General features: G+C 59.2%; 1 protein-coding gene across 1 annotated transcript in view; it reads left to right on the top strand.

The window, feature by feature from the left end:
- Positions 1-249: 249 nt before the first annotated feature.
- The window catches only part of HHIPL1 (HHIP like 1), a 26,467-nt gene continuing 14,027 nt past the window's right edge, over positions 250-12,689 (top strand). The window contains exons 1-4 of the mRNA XM_040641242.1: positions 250-519; positions 6,715-7,361; positions 10,010-10,153; positions 12,305-12,633. Of these exons, the coding sequence (XP_040497176.1) occupies positions 250-519; positions 6,715-7,361; positions 10,010-10,153; positions 12,305-12,633 (1,390 nt within the window). The remainder of the gene's footprint in view (positions 520-6,714; positions 7,362-10,009; positions 10,154-12,304; positions 12,634-12,689) is intronic.

Here is a 12,689-nt window from a genome sequence, read left to right as displayed (position 1 = left end):
CCGCGCCCCTCCTCCTTCAGCCCCGCCGGGGCGTCCCCCGACCAGGGGTGGCCTCCCCGCAGGGCAGATCCCCCACCTCGAGGCCCCTTCCCCGCCGCCGCCGGCGCCCCGGGAGGCTGCGGGGCGGCGCGGAGCGGGCGCTCCGGGCGCGGCCGGCGGCTCCCGGGGCGCGCGGAGACTGAGTGCCCGCCCCGCCTCCTCCTCCACTGGCCGGGCCGGGCCGGGGCGGAGCGGGGCGGCGGCGGCGGCATGGCGGGCGGGCGGGCCCGGCCCGGGGCGCTGCTGGCCCTGCTGGCGCTGCGGGCGCTCGGGGCGGCGGCGCACCCGCAGTGCCTGGACTTCAGGCCGCCCTTCCGGCCGCCGCAGCCGCTGCGCTTCTGCGCGCAGTACTCGGCCTTCGGCTGCTGCACCCCCGAGCAGGACGCGGCGCTGGCCCGCCGCTTCGGAGCGCTGGCGGCGCGCGTGGACGCCGCCGAGTGGGCCGCGTGCGCCGGCTACGCGCTCGACCTGCTGTGCCAGGTGAGCGGGCGCGCGTCGGGGTCTCGGTGGCCCGGCGGGAGGGCGGCGGGGGCAGCCCCGCCGGGCGGCGAGCGAGGGCGGGCGGCGGGCTTTGGACCCCGAGGCCCCTGGAGGGGTCATCGGCGCGGGGCGGGGAGCCGGGCTTTGCCATTCATTAGTTTTGTGATTTGGGCCTTCTCTGGGCCTCAGTTTCCCCTTGGGAAGCAAGAGGGGCGGACACACCGATGTCATCACTCCCTTGGAGTTTGGGGCCCCCCTCTGTCCCGGGACCTCCTGGCGTCAGCCCCCCAGTGTCCCGGCTTCCAGGAGCCCCGCCCTATGGGGGTACCAGGATGGGAAGCCCTTGTCCCTCAGTGCTTCCCGCGCTGCCCCAGGGGAGGTGGGAGCAGCCTGGACCTACAGGGAGCCGGGAGCGTGGTTGATGCGCTGAACTTGGCTTTGCAGAGGGGTGTGCGGGACACTGCTCCCAATGAGGGCCCCTCCCCTGCCTTGAGGACACAGTCTCAGAGCCCCCGCCCCCTTCCTGGACCAGGTACAGGGTGCTCACACCCTGGGTGAGCCAGGCCTGCCATGCCCCTGGCCCTTCCCGCCCCTATTGAGGTTCCTGCTGTGCCCTCTCTAGGGGGCGCCCCCACGAGGCAGAGGGACTCTCATCCTTTCAGACCACCCCAGTGACATCCCTTCGGTGTGACCTCTCTATTCCATCTCCCCTGAGGGCAGAGCCCCTACTTCTGCCTGCACGGGATTGTGCCCTAGCTGTTCCTTTTGCTCCTGCATGGGTCTGATTCCCAAGTGACTGACCAGAATCCCTGGGGAAATGGATTCAAGGCCAGGAAGCCCTTAGGCTGGCCCTGGCCCACCAACCAGGCAGTGAAAAGCCTGGGTGGAAGGGTCCTGCAGGGCAGCCTAGCTGACGCCCTTCAGCCAGCCAGGGGAGGGACAGGAGGGCTGGCTTGGAGTCAAACTACTGGGTTGATCCTGGCCCTGCCACTTCCTGGCAATGTGACCCTGGGCAGGCCACCACTGCACATCATTGCGTCATCTTGAAAATGGGGGCACTCTTAGCCATCCGTCAGAGTTGCCACACAGACTCAAGTGCACGTACTCAGGACTCGATGGATGATTCTGGTCGGATTTCTCGAGGGCCTCCTTGGCCCCCACTGGCTTCCCAGCCCTAGGCAGGGACAGAGTGGGGCCCGGAGGCCGATTCAGGGAAAGCCCATAGAGGCAGAGACTGCTCGGTGGGCACAGAGCTCAGTTATGGCCATGGTGGGCACTTGGACCACACTGGGTGCCGGTGTGAGTGGGCCATCTGGGTCAGAAAGAGGAGGGGCTGGGAGTGGGTGAGGAAGGGGGCTCAAGGAGCACCAGAATGCAAAGGTGTGTGTGGGGGGGGTCTCTGCTCAGCCCCTGTGCTGTGCATCTCAGGGGAGCCAGAATGGTCTGGTCAAGCATCTGCCTCCCTCACTAGCCTGGGGACTCCTTGGAACCTGGCCCTTCCCATCCCTGGTTACATAGCTGGGTTCATGTATCCATTCCACATTTGTTAATTGAGCACCTACTATGTGCCAGGCTCAGCAGGGCAGATCAGATGGGCAGGTCCCAGGAGGAGGAAGGGAAGGGTCAGTCCTGCTACCCCTCCCTGGCAGGAGTCTCCCCTCTTTCCTTGGGAATCTTCCCAGTGTGGCTTGGCTTGGAGCAACCAGTGGTGGAATGGCCGCGAGCACTTTACCCCAGGCGTCTCTGAGAGTGACCTCATGTCTGGAGTGAACTGGGAGAGGCAGTGGAGGTTGGATCACAGTTTCTCTGGCAGGGCCTCAAGGAAGGGCAGGAGAGTGCTGGAGGGAGGACCATGCTGTCTGTGAGCCAAGGCCGTGTCTGGGGTCAGCACCTCCTGATTTCCACCCCAGGAGGTGGCCACGGTGCCTTATTTACAAGTTTCAGTCAATGACAGCATTCAAGCATTCGCATCTGCCGTAGGGAGATGGGCTCCAGACAGGAGAGAGACCATGAAAACATGCTCACTCCCACAGTCCCCTCCAGAACCTTCCCGCATCTGGCACCCGCAACTCCTCCAGATGCCCAGGATGGCAGCTTAGCCGGAGGGTGACTGTCCCTCCTGGCCCCTTCGGACTCTTTCCGAGGGCTTCACCCTCATCCAGCTAATGCCTGTGTCATCAATAGAAGAAAAGGCACCTTGTGACACACGGCCCCCAGGTTCCTAGTGCCCACACCACGAACTGCCCGAATAACTGAGCTTGCCTCTCTGCGTAACCTGAAGGCATCAAAGTCTGGTTTCTGATGGAAATCTACATGGACCATGCTCTCCAGGCGCGTGTACTGGACAGATGTTTCCCCAGAGCCTGTTAGGAGCTGACCCTGCGCTCCGTCCTGGGCCCAGAGGCAGTTGGCAAGTCACAACCCCAGCCTCAAAAGTCCCTTTGTTCAAGTCAGGACACAGACACACCCTTCTTACCAGAATGCACAAAACGCTTCATAAGGGTGACTGAATACCATGGGGCATGGGGACAAAGGCTGCACTTTCCCTGGAAAAGTCAGGGAAGGCTTCCTGGAAGAGGAAACATTGAGTTACAGCTCGATAGTTCATACTGTTTGAACGTTTACTGAACAACACATGCATCATCTCATTTATTCCTCCCAACAGCTATGGGGTTGGAATTCCTTTCCCCTTTTACAGATGAAGACACAGGCACAGAGAGGTTAAGGAACTTGCCCAAGAGCACACAGGGAGTGGTAAACTCAGTCTCCAGTGCCCTCTAACTCCAAAGCCGTTCCCTTAATGACTTTGTCATATTGCCTGTTTTCTTGAACCCCACTGAGTGCTGGGACCCCTGCCCTGGAGGGTTCCGTGGTCTGTGGGACAGACAGACAGGCAAAGAGATCATTGAGTCCTGGCCAGGCAGACGAGCTGAGCCATCTCTGGCAGTGGGGAGATGACAGCACAAGTGGAGAGCTCACCCCACAAGCTGCAGTTACATTTTGATGATGTGATGTCTGGGATATGGACGGAGGGCTGTGGAGCGTCCGCAAGGGCCGGGGGTGGGGGGAGTCGGAGAAGACTCAGTTAGGCCTGGAGTCATAATAGGAGTTGGCCAGATGCCGAAGTGGGAGAGGAGGAAATACCCTCCCAAGAGAACTCTGTGTACAAAGACTCGGCCGTCCTAAGGAACAGGTGGTGGACATTAGAAACCTTGGGGGCTCAGGGCCGTGGGTCATGGGTGCCCCCAGCTCCACAGTAGCCACTTCGGGGGCAGCAGGCTGTTTGCTCCTGGGCTCAATGGCCCAGGCGGCTGAGCAGTGAGATGCTAGCTTGGTTTTTCTGTGATTTTCTCCGGCCTCCTCCACCGACCACTGTGAGGAGAGTTGCCGATTATCCCTGCCGGCCGCCATCACTACACTCCCCTGTCCTGTGCTGCTTTGGGGTTACTCAGGTCTAATCAGGTTGGCACTGCATGTAAGTAAGAGCACATAGGCCATGAATAAGGGCTTTCCAGGCCCCGCGCTGGATGCATGGATGCTAAAATTCCAGCCTGGCCCCCTGGCAGCCCTCGGTGCTCCCTCTCTAGCTCCGGGCTGGGATTTGGTGAGTGGAGGGCACTCAGACGGACTTCCAGAAGTCTCTTCTGCTCCCTGTTGTGTCTCTGGAGCCGAGGACCATGGCTGGCACACAGTCGATGCCCGGTAAACACTTGCTGAATGAAACACTGCTGACTAATCTGGAAAGAACACCAGTCTGGGCGTCATGAGGGCTGGGTCTGAGCCCTGGTGTGACCACTTCTGGGCACGTGGCCTTCCTAGAGCCTCAGTTCCTCATCCATATAATGAGAGTCACAGTGACCCTACCTTGCAAAAATTAAGTGAGGTGTGTGTGCACACAGACCCTTCCTGGGTCACCCACCCTGCTGGCCGGGCACGTAGAAGGTTCCAGGGGAACCGTAGGAGAGATGGTACTGCGCAGAGACCTCCTCGGCGAAGGGGGACATGTGAAATGTGGTCTCTTTGTCTGGGCGCAGGACGGTGACTGACCAGAGACCAAGCACGGATTGCCAAGTGGCCCTCAGCCTCCCAGTAGCACTAAGGTACCAGGAGGACAAGGCCGCGGTGCGACCACAGTCGTTTAAAGGGAGGGAGTCGCCCGTGGCCCAGAGCCTGAACATGCAGGCAGGAGGGCAGTCTGCCACCTGCTGCCCCTCGAGGCCTCCTGCTGGAACCCATTCTGGCCCTGCCAGTGAGGAGGGGAGTATGCGGCTGTGAGTGCCTCCCCTTCTGTGGGACGAGCGTCCCCAAGGCCTCTTGGGGCCAGAGCTGAGTCAGTCCGGACGTTGGCCTGCTGAGCGCATGGTGGGGCAGGGGGTAGAGGGTGCCAGGCACAGACATGAATAATGACCTCTGCTCAGGTCAGGGGCTCTAACCGCGGGAGGTTCTCACAGAGCCTGCAGAGCAGAGGCCTCTGCTCTGGGTGGGGGTGGGGCACACTTAAGCACACTTTAGGGTGATAGTAGGAGCCAGCCAGAAGACCGGGGAAATGCCCGGGCTCCTCCCTTTCTCCCACGCTCCAACCCCGCTAGGTCCAGTCTGGCCTGTGACTTTGGTTAGGGGCTTCCTTCTCAGCCTCTTCTTCCCGGTGTGCATGATGGGAATAAGAATATACCTCTGGGCGGCAATCTGTTGCCTTGGGGGGGAATGTGGACTCACTGGAGGACCCAGCCAGGGCCCGGCCCACGCTCTGCCCAAGTGCCCAGAGCTGTTATTATTGCTGGTACTATTTCTCCAACACCGTGGTTATTATTCAAGAATAGACAGAACACTGTGTTCGAGGGAAGGGCATGCCTGCCAGGGGAACAGTGTGTGCTGAGGCTCGGAGGTGAAACTGGCCGGGAGGGTCAGGAAAGAGAAGGTGGGCAGGAGGCAGGAGCGGATGGTACAGCTGTGGGCAAAGCCGGACAGCGGGGGCTGGTCCTGTGCTGGCTCTCAGACTGGAGGGGAGTGACATGGGAGTCCTCTCGGTTCTCGGGGGGTGGGTGCAGGAGGCTGGAAGCTGGGAGAGTTCTGATCAGGTTCGTTACCTGGACCTGAGTTCCCAGAAAGCAGAACCTGGGGCCAAGCTCGTGGGTTATTTCCTTCTTGGGGTGACAGGACCCAGCAGCACGAGTGATGGGGCCGCAGGGAGCAGAGCCAAGGATGCGGCTTTGGGCTGGCTGCTCTCAGCATGACCGATGCTTGAACTGGTGGGAGCAGGGTTCCGAGAAGCCATCCCAACTGCGAGTCAGGAGGACTGTCTGCTGGGCTGGGAGGAGGGCAGAACACTTCATCCATCAGCTCCCTCCTCCCAGGGCTCAAAGTTTCGCCCCGGGAGGCATGAACTGCTCCGCATTCCAGATCGTGCCCATGTGGGTACTGAGTGGGGTCCCCAGTGTCTCATCAGTGGGGGAGCCCTCGGCAGGAGGCCAGGGAGGCCGAGGACGGCAGCTCCATCAGTCCCAGAGCAGAGGACAGCCCAGGACCCTGCCTGAGGTGCCTGAGCAGTGGAGGAAGAGAGGTCCGGGGCCAGGGGAACGTGTGGGCATGTGTGTTATCGGCTCGCCCGTGTACGCGTGCCAGCCTCCACAGTGCTGGGAAAGCGAGATCGACGCCAGACCAAACACCGACCCCTCCATGCTGACCAATGGCCCTGAATGCCATTGGGGGGGGTTCTGTGCCTCGGTCTCCCCATCTGTAACACTCTCCCCTTCGTGGGCCCTTGTGAAGATCGAGTAATGGAGGTAGGGGCACCATTCACCGTTAAGGGCAGGGTGGGTCAGTTAGTTTCCAGCCAAATAAAGCAAAGGAGTAAGTCATGCAGATAAAGGGCAGAGGCATCATATATCAAACCGCTCAGACCCTTTCTGGCACACAGTAGGTGCTCAAGGGCAGCTGCAGCCGCTAGTAGTAGTAGTAGTAATAGTTGTGGTTATTGGTGCTAATCGAAGCATTAAGGCAAGAGGAAGAAGGTGTGGAGATAGGAGGCTGAGGGTTGCTGCCAGCGATGAGACTTCCCGTGTTGCTGGACAGATGGCATTGTCCCCATTTTACAGACCAGCAGCCTGAGGCTCTAGGAGGTGGGTACCCGGCCAGCAGTCACACAGCTGGTACGCACCTGCCCACAGCGTCCCCGGGCCGGCCCTGTCTCTGCAGGAATGCTCACCGTACGCGGCCCACCTCTACGACGCCGAGGACCCGTCCACGCCCTTGCGAACTGTGCCCGGGCTCTGCGAGGACTACTGTCTGGACATGTGGCAGACGTGTCGGGGCCTGTTCCGCCACCTGTCGCCCGACCGAGAGCTCTGGGCCCTGGAGGGCAACCGGGCCAAGTTCTGCCGTTACCTGTCGCTGGACGACACGGACTACTGCTTCCCCCGCCTGCTGGTCAACGAGAACCTCAACTCCAATCTGGGCCGCGTGGTGGCCGACGCCAAGGGCTGCCTGCAGCTGTGCCTGGAGGAGGTGGCCAACGGGCTGCGCAACCCCGTGGCCATGGTGCACGCCCGGGACGGCACCCACCGCTTCTTCGTGGCCGAGCAGGTGGGGCTGGTGTGGGCCTACCTGCCTGACCGCTCGCGGCTGGAGAAGCCCTTCCTGAACGTCAGCCGGGCCGTGCTCACCTCGCCCTGGGAGGGCGACGAGCGGGGCTTCCTGGGCATAGCCTTCCACCCCAGCTTCCGGCACAACGGCAAGCTCTACGTCTACTACTCGGTGGGGTTCGGCTTCGACGAGTGGATCCGCATCAGCGAGTTCCGGGTCTCCGAGGACGACATGAACACCGTGGACCACAGCTCTGAGAGGTGGTTTCCCTGGTGGTGGAGGGGCCCTGGCCGGGTGGGATTAGGCTGGCAGGCGCTAGGAGGCACCGGTGGGACCAGACCAATCTATGGGGTGATCCTCGATCACGCCTAGTGGGGGGGTTGAGCCCCGTGTTCTGGGCTCAGGGGAAGAACAGTTGCAAAACAGCATCCCAGGATCATGTCCAGACTCCTGGATCAGCCACTGTTGGCGGCTCATTTCACTCCATTCTCCTAATGCCCAATGAGGGAAGCAGTATACTCCCCATTTCCCAGGTGAGGAAGTGGAGGCTTGGAGAGGTAAAGTGACCTGCCAAGCCACACAGCTGGGAAGCGTCAGAGCTGCAATCTGGGTGTGTCTGTCTCCGGAGCCCCACCTTCCACTTCTCGTCCCCTAGACCCTCTGCCCTTCCCTGCCCCCCAGCAGGTTTATCCACTCCTCTCCACAGAAGCCCGCTCTCTGTGTATTATCTGTGCCCCCCACTGTTTTCAAAACCGCGTTGATCTAGCCTGGCACGCAGGGCATATGCGTCAGTCTGGGTCCCACAGAGAAATAAACTCCGTACCAGGTAGTTCAACAGGCAGGATTGGACTCTGGGAATTAGCTACTCAGGCATTAGAAACGAAAGAGCAACATGGGGAGGAAGTAAGGTAACCCTGAATTTCCCAACAGGAGGAAGCTGCCTCCACCTCTCGGGCTGGAGGGACAAGGTGAGAAGGTGGGGTGCTGGTGCCCCATAGCTGGGGCCACTCAGTGGCAGCTGGAACCACAGTGGGCCTGGGCGGGGGAGCTGGGGCCAGGGAGGAGGTGCAGCTATGGCCAAGACATTGACTGAGCAGAGAGAGAGAGAGAGATGGGGAGAAATACCCTGGCTTCTCCCTTCTTCCCACCCTCCAGTCTCCAGCCAGTGCCTTCCATTGGCTGACCCTAGCTGGAGGCCAGCCAGCAAAGAAGTATGGGAAATGTAGTTTGCAGGATCTGAGTCTCTGAAGTACAGAGCAGGTAGGGGCCGAACCAGGACTGATCCGAGGCAAACAGGTAAATCGGGCATTTAATAAAACTGTAAAATCTTGATGTTGAAAGTATAAAAAGGAGAAGGAATCAAATAGGCGGCTAACGTGAGGGCTAATATAAGTCTTGTCATTCAGTATCAGTTTTGACTGTGAGCATCCTGGCAGCCAGAGCAAAAGGAGAAAACATAATTCTCCTTATCTGACATGAGGCCGTACAACCTGTTCTCCAAGAGACGCCAAGTTTATCACATGGCTCGCAAAGAGGAGAGGCAAAGGGACAGAATGGACATGCTTCACTGGTGGCTTTTAAAAAGTGATTCCTGATAGAAACTGAAGGTGGGACCAGAGTATACAGAGCAGCATATTTCAGAGTGAATGGTTGGTGAAGGTCCTCTGTCAAGTACAAGCCTCGAACTTGACTCACACAGGGGGAGACGTAGGGGCTGGGGGGGAAGGGGGCAGGACGGAATGGTCATCCTTGCCTGAGTCAGCTGTCAGTCCCTGTTGCCAGGGCTGGAATCCCCATGGCAGGTGGACGCCTCACGGTCTGAACTGCCCTCTCCAAGGAGGACTTGGAGTTTGGAGCTCTGTTTCACCCCCCAAGTCATGTGTGTTTCCTCAGTGGAAAGCCTTCCAGTCTCGGTTTTGGAGCCCTAAAGTCCTGGGTTCAAGTTTCTTAACCTTTCTGTGCCTTGGTTTTTCTTATCTTTATTAATAAGGGATTATTAGCAAGTCAGTGACCAATCCTGGAAAACCTAAGCAAACAGGGAGTTGGCCTCAAAGGTATTGGGAGGATCTGGAGGAGGAAAAGGGGAAGGTCAAAGTTACCTGAAGATTAGTAATTGCAAGAAGCCAGGGAAACAAAAGGGAAAAGGTCTTTGCGCTAAGTTTGCTCCCCCTGGTACCAAGATGTCTGGGTGGAACCCAGGAGTCCACCTTCGAGACCCACTGTTCCCATTCCTGCAGCGACCACGTCCAGAGACAGTGCCAGAAGCCAGCGAAGCATGGCTTCTCCCTTCCTCCGGCCCTTCCACTCTACACTGGCAAACCCTAACCAGAAGCCAGCTGGCCGGCCACGTAGCGAAGGCCACGGCAGTAAAGGAGGTGCCTGAGGGATTGAGTGTGTAGCTGAGCTCAACCCACACCATGCAGCCCACCTCCTTAGAAATTACAGTACACAGCAAATGCCGGGGCCGTGTAGAAAGTGCTCAGCTTAAGTGGCTGGTATTCGGGTAGCTACGATGATAAAGAAACCAGTTGTGCCAGTGACTGGGTCAACAGTTTCGCATGATCGTAACTGGGGAGCTTGCGATGGGGAGCAGTAGGAAGACCTGAGTTCTAGTCTCTGAGTCTGCTACCTATGGGCTCTGTGACCTTGGGCAAGTTGCTTAACCTCTCTGAGACTCCGGTGCCTCATTAGCACAATGGAGTGAACTATCCCTGCCCAGCCTACTAGATCCTTATAAAAATCACCTGCTAGAAAATATAGGAAAAGTCTTTTCAACTGCGAAATGCCATTCAAGAGAGGGGAGGCTTTATTGCTGTGATTTTGTTTTGTGTTTTTGGCTGAGGTTGGTGTTTTTTGGTGTGTGTTGGTTGGTTGGTCGGTTTGACGGGGGTGGCTTATCTTCTTTTAGGATAATCCTGGAGATCGAAGAACCAGCCTCAAACCACAACGGGGGCCAGCTGCTGTTCGGGGACGATGGGTTCCTCTACATCTTTACTGGTGACGGCGGGATGGCTGGAGACCCCTTTGGAAAGTTTGGAAATGCCCAAAACAAGTATGCTCTGCTCTCGGCTGGCCGGTGGGCTGGTTTACGTGCTCCTCTGGAGGGGGGTTCTTTCCTCAGCCACTCAGCACAGGGCAGGAGAAAGGGCTTCGGGGTCCAGCTCAGTCTGCAGCTAGTCAGCTGGGGAACCCCGTCAAGTCACATCCACTCACCAGTTAGAAGAATAATATCTGCAGGGGGAGGCTTGTCGTGAGGAGTAAGGCGATCGCGTTTGTGGAAGGGCTGGCACAGAACCCGCTTGTCACAGGTGCCTGGTAAGGGCCATCAGAGAGCCTCTGGGAAGTCAGCCCAGCCCTGCTTGAACCAGAGGAAGGAAAGGGAGACTCCCAGACCAGAGGGGGAGCGTGAGCTGGTCCGAGCAGGGCTGTATGAGCCTGAGGGTCTTCTGCCTCAAGGGTCACCCGCAGTGGCCCAGAAACTGAGCCATAGTCTTGCTGTCGTTATTTACTTCTTGCCTTGGGCCGATGGCGTGCCGATAGTTACTCCACACACACACACACACACACACACACACACACACAGTGTTGATGAGGATCTCTAGGGCCCCCTCCTCCATTCTCTTAGCTAAAATGACAAAACCTTCCTTAGCCCAGAAAGCAGAAATAGCGAGGATGATGCTGATTACAGTAATTGAAGTGTTCCCGGTCTGTGACGTGCGCTTTCGTACGTGACAGCCTAAGAATCAGCACAGCCTTCCCGTGTTTGGGATGTGTTTAGCGATGTAGTGGGGAAAATAGAAATTAAGGATTTGTGGATAATTGGACAGAACTTAAAACATTATTTTGCTGCTATGAGTTTTGCCCACTTCCATGGTGAGGCCGGCTGCTCAGCGTGTGGGCTCAGGGGTGTCATCTGCGGCTTGGTGCCGAGCAGGCTGGAGTGTGTTGGGGGGACTCCTCGGGGCAAGACCTGAAAGACCACAGTGGGGGTTAACCGTGGGGCATCTTACACGGTTAGAGAAGACACTGGTGGATGTCTGATGGTGGGCTGGAGGCTTGGGTGCCGACGCTAGGCCGGAAAGAGGGTACCCAGCTGCAGCAAATGTGCACCCCGCTCGGTCCTGCCTGGAAAAGCAGCCGGGGCAGGAAGGGGGGTGCACCAGAGTTCTCACAGCCAGGAGAAGAACCAGCTGGTAAGGAGGTGCTCTGGAGCACAAGGCCTGAGGTCTCCTCGCTCTGGGGCCCCAGAAGGCGATGCTGCCTGGAGCCATGGGAGTGGCCTAGGTTCCAGCCCAGCGCTGCCTGGGGGAGCAGGCAAATTGTCCCCCTCTGCAACCTGGGTGGCCTCATCTTTGAGGTAGGGGTGGTGGTATGGAGTGTGCGGTGAAGGGCCGCTGAGGCCTGTCTGGCTCTCTGACATGGGGTGGTTCTGCCCCTGATGCCCTGGATGGTGAGAGAGAAAGCAAGAACCTCAGCTTCCCACTTCCTGCTGAGAGCTGCAGTGTTTTCTCTCCCCATCCCCCAGCCCTGCCCTGTACTCTGTGTGGTGCCCTTGACTTTGATCACAGCCATTCACTCACCAAACCCTGAATGAGCACCTCTTACATGCCAGGCACCATCCTGGGTGTTGAAGAAAACTACATCCGAGTCATTTTTAGGAGTGTGTTCACTCCCTGGGACAACCCTGTAAGGAGGCAGGAGGGAGAGGGAGCACCCTGACATGACAGCGAGGGGATAGGCGTGGGGAAGTTGGAAAGAGTGTCGTGGCCAAGAGCTTGAGTGTCTGTGGTCCCGCTGTCCGAGCTGGAGCCCAGCCCCCCCTCTACTAGCAGTGTGACAACAGGGCACGTTAGGGGACTCTTCTGAGCTCAGCGGCCCCATCGCTAAGAGGGCATCACAGTAGTACTCACCGACCTAAAAGGTTGGTGGTGAGGAGGAGATGGGGCAACAGAGGGTATATATGTCCAACGCTTCCCTTCCCGCAGCCTGGCACATAAGGTGCCCAGTGAATGCTGAATGAATGAATTAAATGTGGGTACCCAGCTGGTAAGCAGCTAGGGAAGACTTGAACCAGGGTCTCTGGCCCCATAGCCCAGGCTGCCCTTGACCTGGCCCAGCGCCTGCGGGGGCTGCCCGGTACCCTGGGGTGAACCCTGGCGCTGGGGAACCTGAGCCACGCGCCTTCTTCCCCTCCGCCCCGCAGGTCGGCGCTGCTGGGCAAGGTGCTGCGCATCGACGTGGACCGCAACGAGCGCGGCCCGCTCTACCGCATCCCGCGCGACAACCCCTTCGTGGACGACCCCGCCGCGCGGCCGGAGGTCTACGCCCTGGGGGTGCGCAACATGTGGCGCTGCTCCTTCGACCGCGGCGACCCGGCGACCGGCGCGGGCCGCGGGCGCCTCTTCTGCGGAGACGTGGGCCAGAACAAGTTCGAGGAGGTGGACCTGGTCGAGCGCGGCCGCAACTACGGCTGGCGCGCCCGCGAAGGCTACGAGTGCTACGACCGCAAGCTGTGCGCCAACGCCTCCCTCGGTGACCGCCAGCCCAGACCCTCTCCGCGCGCCCTGGGCCCACCTCCCCGGATCTGC

The sequence above is a fragment of the Ursus maritimus genome, unplaced genomic scaffold, assembly GCF_017311325.1.
Source record: "Ursus maritimus isolate PB19 unplaced genomic scaffold, ASM1731132v1 scaffold_25, whole genome shotgun sequence".
In the NCBI taxonomy this organism is placed as follows: Eukaryota; Metazoa; Chordata; class Mammalia; order Carnivora; family Ursidae; genus Ursus; species Ursus maritimus.
Note: the sequence above shows the minus strand (reverse complement) of the source record. Positions and strands in the feature narration are given on the sequence as shown.